Genomic DNA, 24,313 nt, shown 5'->3' on the forward strand with positions numbered 1-24,313 from the left:
TAGTGGACCTCTACCAAATTTGTTCAAATCATGACCCTGGGGTCAAAATTGACCCCGCCCTAGGGGTCACTTGATTTTACATAGGAAAATCTTAAAAAATCTTCTTCTCAAAAACCAGAAGCCCAAGAGCTTAGATATTTCACATGTAGCATTGCTTAGTGGACCTCTACTAAAGTTGTTCAAATCATGACCCTGAAGTCAAAATTGACCCCGCCCCAGGGGTCACTTGATTTTACATAGGAAAATCTTCAAAAATTTTCTAAAAATAAACCAGAAGGCCTAGAGCTTAGATATTTCACATGTAGCATTGCCTAGTGGACCTCTACAAAATATATTCAAATCATGACCACCGGGGTCAAAATTGACCCTGCCCCAGGGGTCACTTGATTTTACATAGAAAAATCTTCAAATTTTCTAAAAATAAACCAGAGGGCATAGAGCTTAGATATTTCACATGTAACATTGCCTAATGGACCTCTACAAAATTTGTTCGAATCATGACCCCCGGGGTCAAAATTGACCCCGCCCCAGGGGTCACTTGATTTTACATTGGAAAATCTTCAAAAATTTTCTAAAAATAAACCAGAAGGCCTAGAGCTTAGATATTTCACATATAGCATTGCCTAGTGGACCTCTACAAACTTTGTTCAAATCATGACCCCCGGGGTCACAATTGACCCCGCCCCAGGGGTCACTTGATTTTACATAGGAAAATCTTCAAAAAATTTCTAAAAATAAACCAGAAGGCCTAGATCTTAGATATTTGACTAGTAGGCTTTGTAGCATTGCCTAGTAGACTTGTACAAAATTTGTTCAAATCATGACCCCCGGGGTAAAATTGGCTGGAATGACTTCACAGGAATGATCCTTGGGTGGCCCCCTTTCAAAATTGTTCAAAGAATTGAATTCCATGCAGAACTCTGGTTGCCATGGCAACAGAAAGGAAAAACTTTAAAAATCTTATAAAAGCTATATAAGTCTAAAACTTGGGACCCCCGGGGCGGGGCCATATTTGACCCTAGGGGGATAATTTGAACAATCTTGGTAGAGGACCACTAGATGATGCTACATACTAAATATCAAAGCCCTAGGCCATGTGGTTTTGTACAAGAAGATTTTCAAAGTTTTCCCTATATAAGTCTATATAAACCATGTGACCCCTGGGGCGGGGCCATATTTGACCCTAGGGGGATAATTTGAACAATTTTGGTAGAGGACCACTAGATGATGCTACACACCAGATATCAAAGCCCTAGGCCCTGTGGTTTTGGACAAGAAGATTTTTAAAGTTTTTCCTTTCGGTTGCCATGGCAACCAGAGTTCTGCATGGAATTCAATTCTTTGAACAATTTTGAAAGGGGGCCACCCAAGGATCATTCCTGTGAAGTTTGGTGTAATTCTGCCCAGTGGTTTTCAAGAAGAAGATTTTTTTAGAAATTGTTGACGCACGACGGACTACGCACGACTGACGACGGACATCAAAAGCGGTCACAATAGCTCACCTTGTCACTTCGTGACAGGTGAGCTAAAAATCATCTGATCCTATTTCCAAGACTGTTTAATTATAGTTACCTGATGACCCCAAGTAATATGATGTCACTTGACTGTGACCTTGACCTACTGACCTACTTTCTTGTTTTTTAAGATACAGCCTTGAAATTTTGATGACATACACAGTTTTGCACACAAATCATAAAACTGAATTTCATTGACCATGAATGTGACCTACTGACTTTCTTAATATTTTATTATCATTTTGACATTTGAAACATGTAGTTCATATTACTCAGGTGAGCGCTCCAGGGTCATCATGACCCTCTTGTTTTTTTTTTTTAAGATGGTGGATCAGTAATGACAGTCAGCAATTTCTATCCAATTACATCTCTCATATGCTATTTTGGGGCCTTCCAAAGCCATATATGCAGCACATGTGAGCACATGGCTACTGTGCTTGTCAGGAAATCCAAAACTGCATGCTTGACTACCTATTCAAAAGCCTTTACACTGAAAAAACTGAAATGAGCAAAAATTTAATACAAAGTTGAAAACAGGACATAATTTTGTAAAAATGTGAGAAAAAAAGTTATGCATGTCAGATTATCACAGAGAACTGTGTGTGAATTTTCAATCCATTCCCATTTGTGCATACCGAGATAAATTACTTACAAACATTAACCCAAAAAATTGCTACCTTCAAAAAGGGGCATAACCTTGTAGAAACGCAAAATAGAGTTATGGAACCAGTGCTCTGCAAATCAGATCATCACCGTGAACATGTGTGTGAAGTTTCAATTCATTAACGATAGTGGATACTTAGATATCAGCTCACATACAAAACTTAATCAAATCAGGATGCAGGCTCAGCACATGGGCGAGTGCAATAGCTCAACCTATTCTTCAAATACTGTAAAATCATTTAAATTCGCTGGCATGAAATTTTGCGCAAATGTGAAAAAGGACTGTTTCGCACGGGCTTTAATTCGCGCATTTTCAATCTTAGAAATGAAAAATAAAGTTAAAAATAATAATAGCGCGGTCTTTAATTCGCGCATCGGTCCTAGCGTGAAAAATACGTGAATAAAAATGATTTCACAGTAGTCAAAATTATAAAATTTCAGAGTCAATCTAGTGCATAAAACTTTATTTCTTTTACAGAAGATTAACAGAAGGTATGAGACAAACAAAGAGTCTGGACAAAGTTGAAGACACATTGGGTCATTGTTGTTACTCCCAGTATTTTTCTGGTTTTCAGTAATATTGCGTTTGTGCTTTTTCTGCAAGTTAGTATCTCAGTAACTACACATCACAACTAAATGAAACTTCACACAATTCTTTGTTGGTAATTTCAACTGAATGGCCAATTAAAGACCCTTAATATTTTCAAATTGGGTTATGATCATTAGTCTTTGAGAACTTTTCATTGTATGAAATACTGATTAATGAGCCGCGCCATGAGAAAACCAACATAGTGGGTTTGCGACCAGCATGGATCCAGACCAGCATGCGCATCCACGCAGTCTGGTCAGGATCCATGCTGTTTGCTTTTAAAGCCTATTGGAATTGGAGAAACTGTTAGCGAACAGCATGGATCCTGACCAGACTGCGCGGATGTGCAGGCTGGTCTGGATCCATGCTGGTTGCAAACCCACTATGTTGGTTTTCTCATGGCATGGCTCATTTTGTCTCCTTCCGTTTGTAATGTATTTAATGCTGTATTTTAATTGTATTTTAGTCAGCTTACTTTCTGGACACATGACTGTATACTTTAAGGAGAAAAGAAAATACTGTTCAAGCCAACATTAAAACTAGTTTGCAACTTTGTCTTTGAAATGGTTCACTTGGGAAATTGGTTTTAAAAGGCAATTTATACGAAAACTGGTGACCGAACCCTACTCCCTCACACTCCAGTGACTGGCGCCATATTTAACTTGTGACTTAAAAATGCTAAATTTTTCTTTTTGTTCTGTTATTAAATTACCATATACTGTAAATTAATAAAGAAATTTTATATTCTGCAGCTGTCGACAGCTCAGCAATATTCTGTCAGAAAATATTTGCTATAAGCCAAGCAACAGCAGATTTACTCTATAAGTGGATATATTCGTAGGTCAAAAATTTCATGAATTGCCAATTTTAGACGTTTTGCAAGCTGAAATATTAGCTAACTGCGAAAACTGAAGTGTCAAAGCTAAGATTATTTATCTTTACTCAACTATAATGACAGGTCTTATAGAATGTGGAAATTTATACTGGCTGATATTTTCATGAATTTATTAAATTTGCATACATTTCCACGTTGTCAACTTTTTCACTTACCATATACTGTAGTACTTGCTGTTCATACAACTAAATTTCAGACTTTAATGATGATTATGGGCTTTCAAGTCACAGTACATCTGATACACACTCTACAAGTTTGATTAAGTTCTAAATACTAGAGCTGCGGATGAAACTGATTTATTACCCCACTTAAAGGCTTGTTTTAAAACGTTGTTAATTACATTAATAAACAATATTCATTGTATCACTTTACATTCATGTGTGTGCAATACTAGCTTCAAATGAGCGGCCAGGCAAAATTCTGTGTTTTTCATCAATACTTTCTTAAAAAAATATTTGATATCAATACCCCGTAAACTTCCTATGTAGTAACGTAAAACATGCGTTTCCTTGGGGTCCATAATTTGTGCTATAATATAAACTGTATATATTCAACTCATGGTTTCTGGACTAATGTCAAAATCTGGGCAAAATGTCTGTGAAAAATAGTTTCTGATGTCATCTTATAAAATATTTATTGACCATCAAGTCATTCAAAAGAAGTATACCTTGCTACTCTGGCAATGCATTAATACGACTCACTTTTTCCACTTTATTACATAAACAATTTTCAGGTTAAATAAAAACAATAACAATTATAGATAATATTCATTTACTTTTTGTATATTTAAGTAACATTTACTTTTTATCAAAATAATTCTCCCATGTATATCTGTAAATAACAGATAAATTTATATCAATAATGACAGATAAACAGATAAAAAAAATTAAACTAATTTAGTAAACTTAAAATATATCAGGACAAAAGCGTATGAATCTTCAGTTTGTGTTGTTTTGTAGCACTATATTTTTAGGCATTAACAATTCATGTTTGCTACATTTGTTTATCAACAATTTAGTTGCATCATAAAAAAATTGTGAAATGCCAAGTTTGACATTTTCCATATTAAAATGTCCACAAATGTGATAAATAATAAAAGTTTGCAATGAAGAGCAAGGTAATGTAATCGGATTCTTTCCCATTAAGTTCACACAGAGTTATTTCCCTCTTGTCTCATCCACTCACATCAAAATTTGTCAAGGCAAGTAGATATGCAACCATACGACCATTCTACAGTCCATTGTTCACAGTTTACACTTTCTCCACAACTTAATTACTCTCCACTTGAATTATTCGCTCAACTTTAATTTTAACTACATGTCTACCCTTCAACTGTTATATCAGGAAAGTAAAACTTTCTTTTTCTTTACATTTGGTATGGTATTTCTGCTACGAAGCCTTCGGACTGCCTCCCGGATATGTTTTGGCTGGATGGGTCCAGAGTCGCCCCACTGCTCTAGAACGTCAAGACCTGAAACAGAAGATTTTACTTTTGGGATAAAAGTGAAATATTTTCAAAATTTGTTATAAATTGCATTTTGTAAAAAGTGACCCTCAATATAACCTGATATTGCATGTCAATCTTACAAAATAACCCTGCAAAGATTCAAATGCAGCAAAGTGTCTAAGAACCTTTTGTAGATGTCCTATATTATTAGGTTATTTAACATTGTTCTGTACAATACGGAGATATATTTGGACGAGTACCCAGCTGAGAAAACCATACTGGACGAGCCGCTAGGCGAATTCAATATGGTTTTCTCAGCTGGGTACGAGTCCAAATATATCTCGTATTGTACAGTACAATGTTAAATAACCTTTTTATTCTATATCTATTTTATCTTACTATAATAATAGTTTAAATTAAAAATGTTTCACTGAATATTGTATTCCTGCCTTTTCTAGTTTTTCCCAGCTTGGTATGAGTGCAAATATATATTATACAGAACAATGTTAGACCTTAAATAACCTTTTTATTCTATATTTATTTCACTTCATACGTAATATACGTAATTCATTGAATGTTCTTTTTTCTGCGTATCATCATTAAAAAAGGTATATGGTGCAACCTCCCTGCAACAGCCATTTGGCGATTTGGGTGGTAATAATACTTGGCTGAGATATTATGCCCACAAACATTGTCAGCAAGTTTGGTGAAGATCGGATGAAAACTGTTCGACTTAAAAGAGTGGACAAGGCTAAATTCCCCGTTTTTCGAGTAATTCAAGGACTATAATCAAAGAATGCCTGGTACAATTTGGATGGTTATCGAAACTGGCTGAGATGTAATGCCCACAAACATTGTCAGCAAGTTTGGTGAACTTGATCCGACGAAAACTGAATTATAGAGCAGACATGTTTTGGATGCTGACCGCCCGTCCGATGCCATTCATACTCTTCTCCATTTTGTTTCTTAACCGTTAAATAAAAACTGCTGAGGTAGCTATTCAGACAGTCAGGGCTGATACCAATTTCTAGGTTTTGTCCGGAACGGCTTCTTTTAGCGACTTTTCAAATATTCCAACATCTGATGACCCTTTTTACTGTATTTTTAAGTTTTTGATTATTAAAGAGTGTTTTAATATCTAATTCAGATAGAACTGTTATCCCTTGAATCGTTTTTGTGTTTTGTAAACAAAAAAACTCAAATTAAATCCACATTTCAAAACGCATAATCAAACTCTGTACATACAGCGCCTACTTCATCCGATTTACATTCGGAACATTTTCACGCGTTTTGGGCTTTATCGTATGTTTAACATGGGACTGTTGAACCGTCCAAATACAGAAAATACAGGATTTTTTGTACGCGCGTGCGTCCAAATACAGAAAATACAGGATTTTTGTACGCACGTGCATCCAAATACCGTAATATATTGTACGGTCACGTGCTGCAAATGAACGTCCGCGATTGGATAGATAAAATAGGTATAGAATAATATAAACTTATTGAATGGCTTGCTGGTCAGTAGTTAATACTGTAAAAGTGAGGGTCAAGTTATTTCTGACTAGAATTGCCTGGCAAGCTGTTCAGTAAGTGTTTTATTACATGACATTTGCAAATAATACTTTTATAAAATATTAGTTACTTCATCAAGTTTTTACTTTACTCCAGCAAAATTTAGTGTTCATCTATAGACCAGTCAACAGTATGAGTCTTGGGCTTGACAAATTAATTGTAAGAAAAACTCGTCCTGCAGTATGAGATGCCTTTAAATTTCCATAGATGAGATGAGGACATATATTGTTCTAGGCAGGTTGTACGAGTTTCGTGATAAAAAGAATACTACTAACAGAGAACTGTCTTTTGATATCAGTGTTATCAGGCTCGGCAGATATGGGAGGAAGGGGTTCAGTTCCCTCACTCCTTCCAGCCCACATCAACCTCGTCCTGATAACATTAATATCAAAAGACAGTTGCCTGTTATTCTATATAAAACAATACAAGCACAATACACATATAGTTTAACACAATATAAATGTGCGCTTCCACAAAAAAACTGGAAGTACCTGTAACAATTGTTATTGCATGACATTAACCCTTAGCCTGCTGCAGGCGAATTTAACAGCCTTTGCAAACAGCTTGGAACCAGCTCGGATTAAATCGGCGTCTGATCAGGTTCCAAGCTGTTTGCTACTCTGACAATATTTCTTCCAATTTTGGAGCAAATTGAATGAACTTTACAATTTAAGCAGACGACATTTCCAGCAAACGACAATTTATCTAGCATGCTAAAAGTTAAACTATGAATGTAGCTTTATATGCACAGCTGATTTATAAAGTACAGTTAAATACTTTTGATTAGAATTTTCTACATTTAAAGTAAATATCTAAGGATAAAATATTTGAGAGAACAATTGGCATTGGACATCTTTAACAGTTTTTGAACAGTAATATGACTATTTTGTTTATTCCATTTTAAAACAACTGCATGCAGGGACATACAGGCGTTTGCCAAGATACACCACTGGAAAATATGTACAATGTATCATGTTACCATTCATTCATTTTTTAAGGAAATAATCAATTAAACTACATGCAAGTTCTTTGAAAAATAGTTAAACCAACTTTCCACAGACTTATCTTCCTTGTCCCAATCTTACAATTTATAATGGACTAAAAAACCATAAAAAAGGATCCTTTTGTAATACAGAATGATGTGAAGTACTGTCAACTGAAATAAACTGTTTTATTTGTTTCCTTGAAATGTGGTAGATACAGAAGTGTAATTAGTAACCTGCACTCTCTAAAAAATGTTCATCATATAATTTCATTATGTATAATGATCATTGTTACTGACATCAATAGAAGGCTTCCAATGACTAAGACAAAGAAAGCCAAGAAAGGGTATCAAGACAGAAGATTACAGAGAACATGCACATATCACACTCCGCAGTTATGTTATCAGAAGTTTGATTTAAACAAAATTGAAATACTGGTAAAAAAGTTATGACTAAGACAAAAAAGCATCAATTAAAAGACGGATGGACAAACAGACAAATGGTCTATCTAATGTATACTTATGTATTTACCCTTTGTTTTCTCTGTTTTTAATTAGCTATGCAAGAGCCTCAGAAATGAACTCAGTTACTTTTGTCTTTTTCCAGATGGATGAACCTTTATTACTTTACTATTAAGTGTGGTCCTAAGGGGATTCTTTTCACTTAAGAACTTTTCATTTTGGTTCTAATTATGCTGTCATCAATACATGTATTTCAATTATGTGACAATAATCAGTGAACATCACCAGTGTCTCTTTATTTTCTTTTAATACTGACCTGTTCTCTGTACAGAACAAACAACTTCTCCACATGAATCAAAAGTGGAGGATGAACAACTTCAGACATACTGTCTTTTGTCAAAAGAATATAAACAATGGGCAGGTGAAGTTCAAAATAGCTGTGTTTAGTGATACACAACAGTCTGTGTGTTAGACACCATGGAAAAGTAACACTGTCTTTATCTTTAACCTTCAGTCTCCTTCAATGGTACTTCATATGGGGAATTCAAATCTACGATAAGCACTCAGGGCTTAACCTAATTTTCTGAGTTTTATAATATCCATTGATATGTGGGACTTTTTTCACATTATTTCTCATAATGTCAATAACCTCCAAAGGCGTAGCTAGGTTTAGACACACTAAAGCTATTGCCTTTTTCTGAAAATCAAATTCCAGGTCTTTGATCGGGGCATTAAAAAGACTCAGCTACCCTACTATAGCAAGGTACTAGCTGTGTAACTGTACCATTTATCACATACCTTCCTCTACAACCTCGCCCACAAACACCTTGGCTATCCCTGCCATTGCTATGACAACATTTGGAGATATAGCTGTTCCCGTTATAGACTGCATCAACTGAAACAAAAAAATCACAATGAAATGTACAGTTTCATCAAAAGATATTTCATCTTCTCCAGTGGACTCTCACTAATAACTCCATTTTACAAGATGAATACTGATATGAGCTAATCAAAATCAGCACTTTTTTGCAGTGTAATCAAAAGCAGCTATTTTTAATATTTACATAATTTTAAGTCTGATAATTATAATACAGTAAAACAACAACACTGGGCTGCATGGGGATAACAGAAAATGACTGGAGACTGAATTGCTTTCTTGAGCCATTGATGCTTAAGTGAGCAGTGCAATACTTTCATAAAATAGTAACCTAGCATTACACACATATATATATATATATATGAGTTATTAACTCTTGACAAAAATGTGTCTAGCAAATTAAACATTTGACAGAGACTTGCAAAAGGATTAATTTCAACCCTGTCAAATTGTATATATAATAATACATCTGATATGAGAAGTACATTTATATTAGTTTCTAAATATATTAAATAACTTCAGTTTACCCTTTTCACTGCTGCCTTTGGAAAGGCTGCTCTTCTGTACATTTCATATCTGTTGAGTTGTTCCTCAGAGAAGTTGGAAACAAGAACCCTGTAAGTAAAAACAAACTACTTTAAAGCTACTTGCCCGCTGCACAGTTAGAGTGAAATTTTTCAACTGGTTTATTTCCACCAAGTTTGGCATATATGGTTCATAATGTCGATATGTATATGACACTGAAAAAATAATAAAGTGAGAAAATAAGTGTAAGATCATTACTGGTATAAAAGCATGAAGAATGTTGACTTGCTCCATTATTTCAAAAATGTTACAACAGTTTACTCCCTTCTGTACAATAATTTTTTTGTTACCAAGATATACAATAAGTTTGTACCATTAGTCACATGCAAGTTTATTTCGAGTCACAGCCATGAACCCATATGGGCGACTCCTATAGAAGACTGTTAGTAATATGGGAGGATAATGCAAGATACTGATGACCCTCCAATTCCAAAAGCTTCCCTAGTTCAGGTGTAAAGCACCCATACACAGGCCTCTTATCCCAATGTTAATTATTTTTAGCTGGAGTAGCAGGGGCCTCAAATTCACAACCCTTGTGTCTTGTTCGTAGTCAAGACAATGTTACCACTGGCCTACTGTGTCTGCTCTACTGGTCACTTTCATCATACCCACATTTTATTGACTTTTGGGAGAAAATTTTTCATTATTTTTTTTTTAATTCTGTTCTGTACATCATTTTTATGAGGAGAACATTAAGTGCCAATTTATAGAAATATATTGTAATGGTGATCCAAATTATCAAGCAGACAAGACTAGACGGCCCTCTGAAGACAAAGGATGTTTAATATCAGCTGCAATGTCATACAAGATAGTATCTGGTGTCAGATAAATATGGCTAACACGAGACCTGTCAATGTCCTCTCAAAATTATTCAGTTTCAATTACTGTCAAACCTGTGTTAAAGACCACCTCTGAACAGAGACCACCTGGCTTTAAAGACCACATGTTTTGTATCCCATTTTAACATTTACAGTGTATTTTAACCTGTGAATAAAGACCACCTCCCAATAAAGACCACATCTTGGCTCTCCCAAGGGTGGCTTTATAGACAGGTTTGACTGTACTGCCAAAGACAGTTTATTATTTTGATGATGTTGTGAGTGATACAAGATTGTCACATATGATTTTTTTAACTGGTGGACAACTGGTAAAATTATTTTATGGCCTGTAAATATACTAATGGTAGAATTACTGCCTCCTACTGAGACACAGAGTGTTGACTTTAATGCTTCTTTGTTGCTGGAAACAGGCCTAGATAAATTATTGGGCCAAATTGTTCCACCCAACGTGACACATACGCTGGTCACACAAGCGGAAAGAACATTTTTCATGCAGACTACTGAACACAGGTACATGCGGCTAGAAAATAATAACCATTTAATAAATGTAAGTATGATTTTCTGTGGCTTTTTCAATATAGACAGCGAAATATTTCTTATGGAGTATATCTACCTTTAAAAGTATTTACCACAAGGAATCCTAAAATTAGTCCAAAATCTATTTATATCGCAAATATATACTATATGCCACTTTGCTTTTCTTGCAAGACTGATGCATGTCGGCATATGCAGGAAAGATCCAGGAAATGAAGTAAAGCTTGCAGCAGAGCAGCATAACCATCACAAAGCTGTGTTTTCTTTTGATAAATTTGCATTGTTATGAGAGCCTACAGACATTACTTGTGGGCTGCATTGGCCATGTGCTTACTAGTCCAAATAATAAAAAGTTTCACAACACCATGTTAACTTTGGACTATCGCTGTCCCCTCATATCTAAAGTTATTCTGCATATTTCTGTTAGGAAATCCCCAACAAAATCTATTGGGAATGTTTTCTAGTATATGTGTATGATATATTTGTTATGATTATATCTCTGATAATGATTTCATGTTGACATTAAAACATGAAATTGCCCCACTGACCTTTCTTGAATTTATATTTTGTGTTTCGTTTCTGCAATTTAGTGTCATTGACCATCGACTGTGTATTGAAACTGGTGTCGGGGTAGATATCCCCTAACACCTCTTCACAGAGTTAAAGTCTCTTAGTAATAGAAAGAGCATTGAAACTAGAGGGTAAACGATTTGTACGAGGAGGCATAGCCCCCTAGTATAAATCGTTTACCCGAGAGTGTTCATGTTCTTTCTGTTTTGTATCATAGCCATCCATATATGGTAGTTGTAGGCGTTCCACATTGCCATATACAGCAGTTCAGTGAGTACTTAAAATCCTTGCTTTACAAATGTGTAAAGCCCAGGTAAAATAAACCAATGCTAGAGCAGAAAATCAATAAAATACACTTCGCTGTCTACTGTTCCAGACATGCTGGCATACTTTCCTATCCAACAATGCGGCAGCTAGCGTGCCGGTATTAAATACCAGCACACTTTTAGTTACTGCACCCTGTACTCAGTGTATACGAATTACCTGCACCAAATTTGTTAAGAAAAAACACCGAGCTATGATACAATCTAAAATTATGCATTGTATTCAACTCATTTGAAGTTTCTACACGAATATTAGTGTTAAGTAAGTTTGACCAGTATTTAATGGCTATTTTGGATTTTTAGCCCGGCTATTCAAAGAAGGTAGAGCTACCGGACACACCTGTGTGTCTGCATCAGCGTCCCAATTTGGTTAAGTTTTTATATGTAAACTAGTATCTCAGTAACCACTTCTGGGAATGGATTGAAATTTCACACACTTATTCATTGTGATAAACTGACTTACAAAGCACAGGTTCCATAACTCTACTTTGCATTTCCAAAAAATTATGCCCCTTTTTCGACAAAGCAGTTTTTGGATAAGTTTTTATATGTAAGCTGCTATATCAGTAACCACTTGTGGGAATGGATTAAAATTTCATACACTTATTCAATATGATAAACTGACTTACACTGCAATGGTTTCATAAATCTATTTTACTTCTTTACAAAACTATGCTGCTTTTTCGACTTAGAAAATTTTGGTTAAGGTTTTGTATGTAAGCTGGTATCTTAGTACCTACCAATATGGGAATGAATTGAAACTTCACACACTTGCCAACTGTCATGAACTGATTACAGGTTCCATAACTCTACTTTGCATTTTTACAACATTATGCCCCTTTTTCAACTTAGCAGTTTTGGGTTAAGTTTTGTATGTAAGCTGGTATCTCAGTACCAACTTCTGGGTATGGATTAAAACTTAACACACTTGTCCATATCCCTATTTTGCATTTTTACAAAATTATGTCCCTTTTTCAACTTTTATATTCATTCAATTGACAAGTCTGTTGAAAAGTCGAGCGCTGCTGCTCTCTGTTGTTCTTTATTTTCCTAACAGTCTTTATTATACATGTACTGACTGGCGACCACCAAACCGGACGACCACCAAACTGGACAGTCCTGTAAACGCTTTATTTTGGTCTTTAACTTACTTATCTGTTTACGATCAAATGGACGCTTGATTTTCAACAACACAGCAAAGTAACAACCATTAAATTTAAGTATTTTACAAGAAATGCTGCATTTCATTTCGTCTGCACTCACGAAGCATGTTTACATGTTGGGGGAAGGCGGAAATGGCACGGTGCGCATGCGCAGTATTTCCGTAGGGTCCCTCCATTAAATCTAGGGCCCCATGCAATTTTGTGGTCAGCAGACAAGACATTTAATAAACACTTAAACCGGGGAAATACAGCTTTGATAATTTAGTGCATGATTTTAAAGGATTTTAATACCCCCTTAAACACATTTTCATATCAAAATGTCCACTTTGAAAAGTGAAATTTTAAAAGATTTAATCGGGAGAGATACGATCAAATTATCGATTCAAGAGAGGTAATTCGTACAATTCTATGACTCCGAAACTGTACAACTACTTTCCCTTGGTTGAAAATAAAGTTGAAATGTTGAACGTAAATTGAAAATCAATAAAGTAACAACTCGCTGTCTGTAAACATGGTACTGTTTGTCCTTAAAACAACGTGATTTGGTGGCCCTTCGTTCGGGCCTCAAAAAGTACTTAACCTAATTTTAGAAGTAAACGAATTAGCTCTTTAGTTGGGAGGAGAACCTAGCTTTGTTCACGTGAAATTTCAACCACTAGATATATCTATTTCCACGAGTTATCGTGAAAAATATTCCAAAAGTGTCCAGTTGTAGGACACTAGCCAGTACGGCTTAGAGGGATGGCATCTTCAAAATATCAGATCACAGAATAAGCTATCTGAGTATACGCTGGTTACCTATAATTTTACAGACCACCCTTAAAATACCACTTTCCTGAACCTGCAAAAAGGATAAAGATCGTCTTATCTAAACCACTGGGGTACATCACATAAAGGTTTTGGGGTGGTCTGGGGTATAGTAACCCCTATTTATAGACAAGGGATCCAGCTGTCAAAATGGCAATTTTGGTATATGGTCATTATCAACTGCTGTAAAAGTCTCATTTGTTACGTTAAAATACGAGCTGATAGGCCCTCACACTGCTTAAATATAAATAGGAAGTGTCTAGCCGTCCGGTAACCGGACGCCTAGCATGCGTTCCAGTCGTCCGGTTACCGGACGGCTAGCAAATCCACGGGATTTTCTAGTCATCCGGTAATTGATTTCCTAATGAATAAGACATGATATTATATAGTTTTAATGTTATTTACTTGAGATATCGATATTTATCAGTAAACAAAAGTTTGTGTAAATACATATAATAAACATTTACGATAAATCACTGCATTATTCAGCTGACAAAATGGAAGTTTGCCGATCTCAGTAATGGCGAAATCGACGAGACGTCACTAGTTAAAATCTGTTCATCTTGAGGCTTTTATAGGATTGGAATTTTTAAATTTTAATAACTTTTTCACTGGATTTTCAAAATTAAAACAGTTTTGAAGAACTTTCAATTTTCATATTTTAGTATTCAAATATTTGTTAATGAATTACTGTTTTCAATGACATCTTATTTCAAAAGCAGCAGCGTGATGTTCAAAACTTTAAGAAAAACAGTAGTCAAGCGTTCATAATTAATCAATTTTAATTTGAAATAATCATAGTCAAAATTAATGAATGCGTGTAACCTTTTTTTAAGCTTTCCATTCTTCAAAAAATATATATAAATTTGTATTTTAAAAATTAATTTTAGACCGTTAGAAAAAACATCACTTTTTACAAAATAGCACATGGATGTTCGGCAATCAATGTTTTATCATTTCTAAAAATAGAATATCAACAGATTTGTAAACAAACACGATCTCTTGTGTTTAATCGACTGAAAAATCAAACAAGGGCTCGTCGAACACGAAATGCCCCCCTTGATGCAATTAGTAATTGCACAAGGAACAGAAATTATATGCTCACTGTAAACAAAAGTACTATCATTCTGGTTTAATCTGACCTTGACCTTTAACCTATTAACCTAACAAGAGATTACAGATTGATCTTGGCGTCATCCACTGAGCCATTTTTGAATGTTCCAAATTTTAAGACTAGCTCAAGGTCAAAATCAAGGTCAAATTTCATTTAGGTACAAAACAATGTGTATGTGGTCCAAATTTGAAAGCGGTGGCTTGAGAAATGTGAAAGCAGATCACTAGATCAATTTCAAGGTAAAGTTCATTTCGGTAAACAGAACTATGCATGTGCTTCAAATTTGGAGGCTGTAGCTTGAGAAATGTGATAGCAGGTAATAGATAAAAATCAATGTAAAATTTCAATTCAGAACACAAAAATATGCATGCAGTCCAAATTTGAAGCCTGTACCTTCAAAAATGTGAAAGTAGGTCATTAGGTCAATCTTAAGATCAAAGTTCATTTCAGTACACAAAACTATGCATGCGGTTCAAATTTGAAGGCTGTAGCTTGAGAAATGTGAAAGTAGGTCACTAGGTCAAAATCAAGGTCAAATTTTATTTCAGAACATAAAACTATGCAAGTGGTCAAAATTTGAAGCCTGTACCTTCAAAAATGTGAAAGTAGGTCACTAGGTCAATCTCAAGATCAAAGTTCATTTCAGTACACAAAAGTACGCTTGTGGTTCAAATTTGAAGGCTGTAGCTTGAGAAATGTGAAACTAGGTCACTAGGTCAAAATCAAAGTCAAATTTTATTTCGGAACAAAAAACTATGCATGTGGTCCAAATTTGAAACCTGTACCTTCAAAAATGTGAAAGTAGGTCACTAGGTCAATAACAAGGTCAAAGTTTTTTTCAGTACACAAACCTATGCATGTGGTCCAAATTTGAAGGCTGTAGGTACAGAAATGTGAAAGTAGGTCACTAGGTCAAGATCAAGGTCAACTCATGTTAAGGTTCATCTTGCCACTCAAAACTATACATGTGGTCCAAATTTGAATGATTAAGTTATGGACATGAAGATTCTAAGTTTTTCCCTATATAAGTCTATATGAACCATTTGACCTCTGAGGCAGAGCCATATTTGACCCGAGAGGGATTACTTGAACAAACTTGGTAGAGAACCACTAAATGACGCTACATTACAAAATACCAAAGCCATAGACTTTGCGATTTGGACAAGAAGATTTTCGAAGTTTTTCCCTATAGACGTATATGTAAACCATGTGACCCCCAGGGCGGAGCCATATTTGACCCTGGGGGAATAATTTGAATAATCTTAGTAGAAGATCACTAGATGATGTCATATACAAAATATCAAAGCCCTAGGCCCTGTGGTTTTGGACAAGAGGTTTTTCAAAGTTTTTTCCTATATAAGTCTATATAAACCACGTGACCCTAGGGGTGGGGCCATATTTGACCCCAGGGAAATAATCTGAACAATCCTGGTAGAGGACCACTAGATTTTGCTACATACCAAATATCAAAGCCCTAGGCTCTATGGTTTTGGACAAGAAGATCAGAAACCATTTAACTGTTCCTGGCCAATGTGACCTTGACCTTTGACCTAATGACCTCAAAATCAATAGGGGTCATTTGCTGGTCATGGCCAACCTAACTATCAATTTTCCTGACACTAGGCCTAAGCGATCTTGAGTTATTGCCTGGAAACCATTTTACTGTTCCTGGTCACTGTGACCTTGACCTTTGACATACTGACCTCAAAATCAATAGGGGTCACCTGCTGGTCATGACCAACCTCCCTATCAACTTTCGTGACCCTAGGCCTAAGTGTTCTTGAGTTATCATCCGGAAACTGTTTTACTGTTCAGGGTCACTGTGACCTTGACCTTTAACATACTGATCTCAAAATCAATAGGGGTCATCTACTGGTGATTACCAACCTCCCTATCAACTTTCATGATCCTAGGCCCAAGTGTTCTTGAGTTATCATCCGGAAACCATTTTACTGTTCAGGGTCACTGTGACCTTGACCTTTAACATACTGACCTCAAAATCAATAGGGGTCATCTGCTGGTCATTATCAACCTCCCTATCAACGTTCATGATCCTAGGCCCAAGTGTTCTTGAGTTATCATCCGGAAACCGTTTTACTATTCAGGGTCACTGTGACCTTGACCTTTGACATAAAGACCTCAAAATATATAGGGGTCATCTACTGGTAATGACCAACCTCCCTATCAACTTTCATGATCCTACGCCCAAGCGTTCTTGAGTTATCATCCGGAAACGGATAGGTCTACATTCCGACCGACCGACAGACCGACCGACTGACCTACCGACCGACATCTGCAAAACAATATACCCCTCCTTTTTCAAAGGGGGGCATAATAAGTATTGATATTTTAAGTAAATAACATTTAAAACTGTATAAAATCATTACTTATTTATTAAGAAATCAATTACCAGACGACTAGAAAATCCCCTGAGGATTTGCTAGCCATCCGGTAACCGGACGACTAGAACGCAGGCTAGTCGTCCGGTTACCGGAGGATAAGACACTTCCATATAAATAATTATATATATCCATAAAAAAAGCATTCCCATTTCTTGCTGTCATAGACCGTTTTTGCACAGTGAGCTGCGAAACTCGTATTTTTTCTTATAAACATGTAGTCTAACAAGATCATGTTCACCGTACGATCATGAAAAATCATGTGTAAAACTCATGAACGGCAGGTGAACAAAAGGAAATGAATGATGCTCCTTACAAAACGATCAAAATGTATCTCACAAACCTCAGTATTGAACCACAAGCAGGTCTTTAAGTCCTGCAATGCTTTGTTATTTTCGTAGATGAAAAACAATTCTCACCGACTTCGCCATAGTGTCACATGTGAGTCACGTGGATTAGATGCTGTACACTTATTTGATTGGCTATAACAACTGGTTCTCGCCAATTAGATAAGATGATACAGCACCTAGCCCATGTGACTTACATGTGAGACAATGGTGGAGCCGACAAGAATTGTTTTCCGGTTACGAGAATAACAAAGCAAATGCAAGACTTACAGACCCTCTTGTGGTTCAATACCGAGGTTTGTGAGACACATTTTGATCGTTTTGTAAGGAGCATCATTCATTTCCTTTTGTTCGCCTGCCGTACATGAGTTTTACAGGCGATTTTCCATGATCGAATGGTGAACGCAATCTTGTAAGACTACACGTTTTTGATGAAAAAGTACGAGTTTCGCATCTCACTGTGCAAAAACGGTTTATGACAGCAAGAAATGGGAATGCTTTTTTATGGATATTTATATTTAAGCAGTGTGAGGGCGTATCAGGTCGTATTTTAACATACCCCAGACCAACCCAAAACCTTATGTGATGTACCCCTGTGATGGTAGCAAGACGTTTTGACCCCTTGACATTTTGACCCCTAATAAAATAAGATGACAACCGTTCATCAGCTGATAAGCATGCTACTTGCTCTTCCTTTTCTACTGGGTCAGGACATCGAGAGAGCGTTCCAACGTCTGAGGGACTGCGCCATGACCAGCTTGCAGCCAGTGCGGGATCTCTTCCAATACATCTGGGACCAGTGGTTGTGCTCAAGTTTGTGGACGGGCGACAAGTGGAGTGTCTACAGGCAGCCTGTACGCAGAAACAACAACTGTGAGGGTTGGCACCGGCGCCTCAACCAGAAAGCTGGACGCAGCACACTCCCATTCTATGTGCTAGTTTCACTTCTTCATCAGGAAGGAAAGTTGGTATCAATCACTGTTGCTCTTGTCTCTCAACAGGCAGTGATCAGAAACCGTCGTCAAGTGTATGTGTCAATGGACAATCGTATTGGCGAGCTTTGGGACAAGTACGATGACCATGACATCGTGTGTGAAGACTTTCTTGCCCGGGTTGGTGAGATCTATGGCCGTATGTAAATCTAAAACTCAATTAAATTGAAAAAACAGTGCCAGTGCTTAATAATAGACTGACCAGTGCTCATCATGTAAATAGTGTACAAAGTGTATTATGTTTTATGTGATGTATTTTTCTTATTTGTGTCTTTGTTGTCTTTTGTATAATTGTTTAATATTTATGTTGTCTGTTTCATGTAAATAGTGTACAAAGTGTACTTATTCAATGTATTTTATGATTTATGTGATGTATTTTTCTTATTTGTGTCGTTGTTGTCTTTTGTTTGACTTTTCTGTTTTACAGTATTCTGTCTTTTGTATAATGTTTTATATTTATGTTTTCTGTTTCATGTAAATAGTTTAGCGTTACTTGTATTTATTTATAAAAATGTACATTTATGAATAAAGTAGTATACCAGTAAATGAGAAGTTTCGAACAGAGAGTTATTTTATTATTTCAATTAGTAAATGAAGTTATTTATATCTAATTACTAACATGATTAGTAATTTCATCTAAATAATTTCTTAGATAACTGCAAACGTTTGTGAAACATCATTGTTAATAATACCAACACTCATAAACCAACACTCATAAACCATAGTTTTATCACCTACTCATAGCCTAGAACTTGTACAAGTCCATCAATACAGCTTTTATCAATGACTTACATGCACATTAAGAAATTAAACTGCAGAAAAATATACCCCTAGCCACAAAAAATCTAAGGGGTCAAAGTGTCAAATAAAAAAAAAAGTAGGGGTCAAGGTGTCACTGAAAATAGGGGTCAAAGTGTCACTAAGGGGTCAAGGTGTCATCTTTGGTAAAAAAATTTAAGGGGTCAAACTGTCAAGGGGTCAAACCGTCTGACATTCCCCCTGTCATCTAAACTCACTGCATTTTCTGTCTCTCCTCTTCCTGTTTCTCATTTTTTTGTCTCGTTTCTTCATCTAACTCTGCTTTCCGCTTTCTTTCCTGTGATGATGGTGAAGTTTTAACTTTGGATGGTGATTTAGACTTTGACTTATCTGGAGATTCTGTTTCTGTCTCTGATTCTGATGCAGACAGCGATTTTCGAGGCGATTTTTGAGTTTCTTTAGCACCTGATGTTGACGGTGATGCTGATGGTGAAACGCTCCGCCGTTCTGAAGAGGGACTCGCTGTCAGATGTTTTGTGTCATTTATAGAGATAGGAATCTCCATTTTGTCTGTAAATACTTGGAAAAACTGAAGAAAAAAATAGAGGAAAAAGTTCCTACAAACGCTTGATTTTAGACCTTGACACCGTCTGATCGATTCAGATGCAACGCAATCAAAAGGACCCAACGTATCTGAAATACAAGCATTTTCCATATTGAGACAGATCTGTGGAACAGACTTATATTTGTCATGTCAAATGACTTTGATGAAGATGCTGTAATAGATGATGAGGATCAAGTGTTAAACCTATCTGGGCCATAGAAGACGCTAAGAAAATTTCAAAGGAATTTGACAATGTTGTCTTAGTCGATATGTTTGTGCAATTGCCTGACTTGTATGCTAAAGTGTAATAAAATATAGTGAAGTTATTGTTAACGATTTAACAGAAAACATTGTAATGTTATTGCAGATGCAGCTAAAAGTTGTGGCTTATTAAAACAAAAAAATCTAGGAAAAGGCAATAATGCTTTGTTAATATTTAAATAAAAATCTCTGGTTTGATGATTCTTGCAGAATGTATCGCAAGCAGTATTTGAATGCTAAGGGTAAATATAGAAGATTTCGATCTACAGCAAACTATAATACTTTGTTAACGAGTAGTAACGATACAAAAAGGAAGTCAATGTTATGTTTAGATCTTTTGATAATAAATAATAAAAAGTTGAAAGGCTTAATCTTGAAACTCTGATCCAAAATTTTATTGGGTTCATTTAAACACATATTCAAGTGAAAGGAATTAAGATACAAGATACAATTTTTTTTATAGTCGGGTTTCAAACATGATAACATTAGCTATGAATAGCTATTGGCCGACTGTCTTGAATAAAAAAAAATTAGTGAAGTATTTTATGATTATTTTAGTAAGCTTAACCAGAAATTAAATGGCACAGGCACCCAGTTTGATGATGTCAATATGAAGACCTTCAGGTATCAAATGAGGAGCTAAATGCACCATTGTCCGAAGCAGAAGTATCGTCAACACTAAAATCTTTAAAAATGGCAAAATGTCTTCAGCTTTTGATAATATTTTGAGTATTTGAAAAATTCTAATGATGTTATGCTACCTATATTTTGTATTGTTTAATGTTATTTTTGACTTCGGTATTTTCCCGGAGTTATGGAACAAAGGAGTTATTTTACCATTATATAAAATAAGGGGGATATAAATGAGCCCGATAATTACAGGGCCCTTACTATATTAAGCTGTTTTGGTAAACTCTTTACAACTGTATTGAACAATCGTCTTAACAAGTATTTAGAGTCATATGATATTTTGTGTGAAGAGCAAGCTGGTTTTAGAAAAAAAGTATGGTACCATAGATCATATATTCTCTTTGAAGATGTTAGTTGATTTTTAATTGTCAAGAGGTAAGAATTTATATTGCTGTTTTACTGATTACCGTAAAGCTTTTGATTTCGTAGATAGACTTGCATTATGGCAAAAACTTAACTTCATAATATTAATGAAAAATGATTGAAAATTGTGCATAATATGTACGACAAAGCAAAATCGTGTGTAAAATCTGGTAATAATTAAGCTGTCAGATTTTTTTGTAAGTAATACTGGGGTATGTCAAGGTGAAAATCATTCACCTGTATTGTTCTCGTTATTTCTGAATGATCTTACACAGTTTATGTTCGACAAATATGCTGGTATATATACACTTGCTGATGATATGAATAAACGATTAAGTAACGAATATTTAGAGGTGTTTTTAGACTCTTTCTGCTCCTTTATGACGGCGATAATGTAGTTTGGCGGAAAGTACTGACGAGCTTCAGACTGCATTAAATGCAATACTAGAATACTGCAGTGACTGGAATTTAAAAGTAAACTCTGCTAAAACAAAGGTTGTAATATTTGCCAGGGGCAGGAATCGTCTGGAAAATACACCACAATTTTCCTTTGATAATGAATAAAATCAAAAAAGTAGATCCGTCGGAAGCACCGAGAACAAGGCAAACAGTGAAAATTGTATACTCGGTTTGATTGAGCCTATTCATGGGCAGTAATGGAAAATACAATACTGCCCACACCCTCTAGCACCGGCTTAAGCAGTATTCAATCTTCAAATCTAAATGAGTTGAAACCAACAACATTGATCCCGAAGGACCAGAAAATATAACAACACTGATATGTAGTCGGGGCGACGTTTTACTTTTCACTTAGAGTTTGTACATAACTTTTCTTGGGTATTCAATTTGCGGATAATGGTATATTTTCTAAAACTAAAAAAGTCTTGTCGACCAAGTCAGGAAAGCTGCAGTGTGTTCTCCTTGGTCAAAAAAGCTAGACAACTGTTACTTACTGTTGATTTACAAATTCAGAATTCTCGATGCGGCGTATGATTTTCTTTCTGCAATATCCACATTTGTCAAAGTTGTCAGAATCCATACTTAGTTATCTTCAGTAACAAACACATTTTGGCACTCACTATCGTGAAGGACAGGGGAAACAAGTGAATGAAGTATTGCCATGCATTAGAAAGTCCCCTGGAAGGCATTTAATTTTCTCTACTGCAGTATAATATAATTAACTGATATCTGTCAATGATGTATAACAATATTGTACCATATATACAATATGTTATAACAAAACACTTTGATTAACATTTGCATATATAAAACCTACAATTGTTTTCGTATGGAATTTTTGGCCGATTATAAAAAATGTTGTCATATAAGTTATTTATAGTAACAACAAAGGGAAATTAGTTCTAAAAAATCTATATAATATAAGTCCATAAGAAACTCTTTACCAGGTATAGTTAGGTCAAAATACACCTAAGAATTGGATGTAACATGCATGTTGTACCACGGTAAAGTGGTCTCGATTTTCCCCTACGGCCAGTAATAAAAAATTACAATATAATCTTTTTATAGTAAAAGAAAGGCACGTAATTCTAAAAACAAAGGTGCCCCATGGTGGTGATTATTTGTACCAAGTTACATCAAAATATCTCAATGCATGAAAAAGAAATGCTCCGAAAAGAAGTCATTCTTGAATTTGACATTTGACCTCTAAGAGTGACCTTGACCTTAGACCTAGGGACCTGATTCTTGCGTATGACAATCCGTCTCATGGTGGTGGACATTTTTGCCAAGTAATATTAAAATCCCTTTAAGGATTGTTGAGTTATAGACTGGATAGGAAAAAAGCCATTTTGGTCATGACTTCCAAGTGTGACCTTCACGTTGCAGCTAAAGACCCGAGTTTTGCGCATGTCATGTTGTCTTATCCAGGGGAATATTTGTGCAAACTGTTATTTAAATCCTATTTTGCATGACAAAGTTATAGACAGGACAGGAAAAAAATTCTATCGACCTTTGATCTCAAAGGGTGACTTTGACCTTTAAGATAGGGTTCTGGGTGTTGCGCATGACACGTCGCCTTATTATGGGGAACAACGTATGCCAAGTAATATTGAAATCCCTTGATGGATGATAGAGTTCTGGACCAGACAGTAAAAACCCTTTTGACAGTTGACCTCCAATTGTGACCTTGACCTTTGAGCTAGAGGTCCGGGTTTTGCGCTTGACACGTTGTCTCACAATGAGGAACATTTCTGCTAAGTAACATTCAAATCCCTTGATGGATGGCAGAGTTACGGACCGGACAGGAAAAAAGCCAAGTTGACATTTGACCTCCAAGTGTGACATTGACCTTTGAGCCAGGGGTCCAAGATTTACGCATAGCACGTTGTCTCATCATAGAAAATATTTATGCCGAGTGATATTAAAATCCCTTAATGAATGACAGAGTTATGGACCGGACACGAAACAGACCCTGTTCATGCCATTTTAATATTTGACTGCCATGTGTGACCTTGACCTTTGAGCTAAGGATCTGAAAATTGTGCATGACACATTGTCTTATTATGACGTACATTTGTGTCAAGTAATATTAAAATCCCTTCATGGATGACAGAGTTATGGGCTGGACAAGAAGATAAGCCCTGTTGACATTTGACCTCCAATTGTGACATTGACCTTTGAGCTAGGGTCCGGGTTTTTGCGCATGACACGTCATTTCACAATGGAGAACATTTGTGCCAAGTAATATTCAAATACCTTCATTGATGTCAGAGTTATGGACCGGACACGAGATTGCTGATGGACGGACAGACAGACGGACGGAATGACGGAATGACGAAAAAGCGCATTCGTATAGTTCCAGAAACTAGTTTTCAACCAGTAGAGGATTAATAAAGACATTCTATATTTTTATTGGGAGTGTTTATTGTACTATTGTGAACTTTTTACCTGCGAAAGATAAGGCATATTTGATAACGCCTTAAAGTCATTCAGACAAGTCAGC

General features: G+C 35.9%; 1 protein-coding gene across 1 annotated transcript; it reads right to left on the minus strand.

Annotated features, from left to right (window-relative positions):
- Positions 1–4,415: 4,415 nt before the first annotated feature.
- LOC123536650 (transcription initiation factor TFIID subunit 11-like) lies at positions 4,416–20,096 on the minus strand. The gene is made up of 4 exons (XM_045319989.2): positions 19,691–20,096; positions 9,529–9,616; positions 8,923–9,019; positions 4,416–5,132 (listed from the first exon to the last, which is right to left on the minus strand). The coding sequence occupies exons 1-4, from the start codon at positions 19,996–19,998 to the stop codon at positions 5,002–5,004; spliced, it is 624 nt and encodes a 207-aa protein (XP_045175924.2). The 5' UTR covers positions 19,999–20,096; the 3' UTR covers positions 4,416–5,001.
- Positions 20,097–24,313: the final 4,217 nt, after the last annotated feature.

Source organism: Mercenaria mercenaria, chromosome 17 (genome assembly GCF_021730395.1).
Source record: "Mercenaria mercenaria strain notata chromosome 17, MADL_Memer_1, whole genome shotgun sequence".
In the NCBI taxonomy this organism is placed as follows: domain Eukaryota; kingdom Metazoa; phylum Mollusca; class Bivalvia; order Venerida; family Veneridae; genus Mercenaria; species Mercenaria mercenaria.

What these genes read in the sequence shown, in the direction of transcription:
- LOC123536650 (XM_045319989.2), bottom strand. Translation starts at nt 19,998, where the DNA reads ATGGAGATTCCTATCTCTATAAATGACACAAAACATCTGACAGCGAGT. An exon ending in GAGGAGAGACAGAAAATGCA is followed by an intron (nt 9,617 to 19,690) that starts GTGAGTTTAGAT and finishes TTTTACTTACAG; the next exon opens with GGTTCTTGTTTCCAACTTCT. An exon ending in GGGCGAGGTTGTAGAGGAAG is followed by an intron (nt 5,133 to 8,922) that starts GTATGTGATAAA and finishes CTTCTGTTTCAG; the next exon opens with GTCTTGACGTTCTAGAGCAG.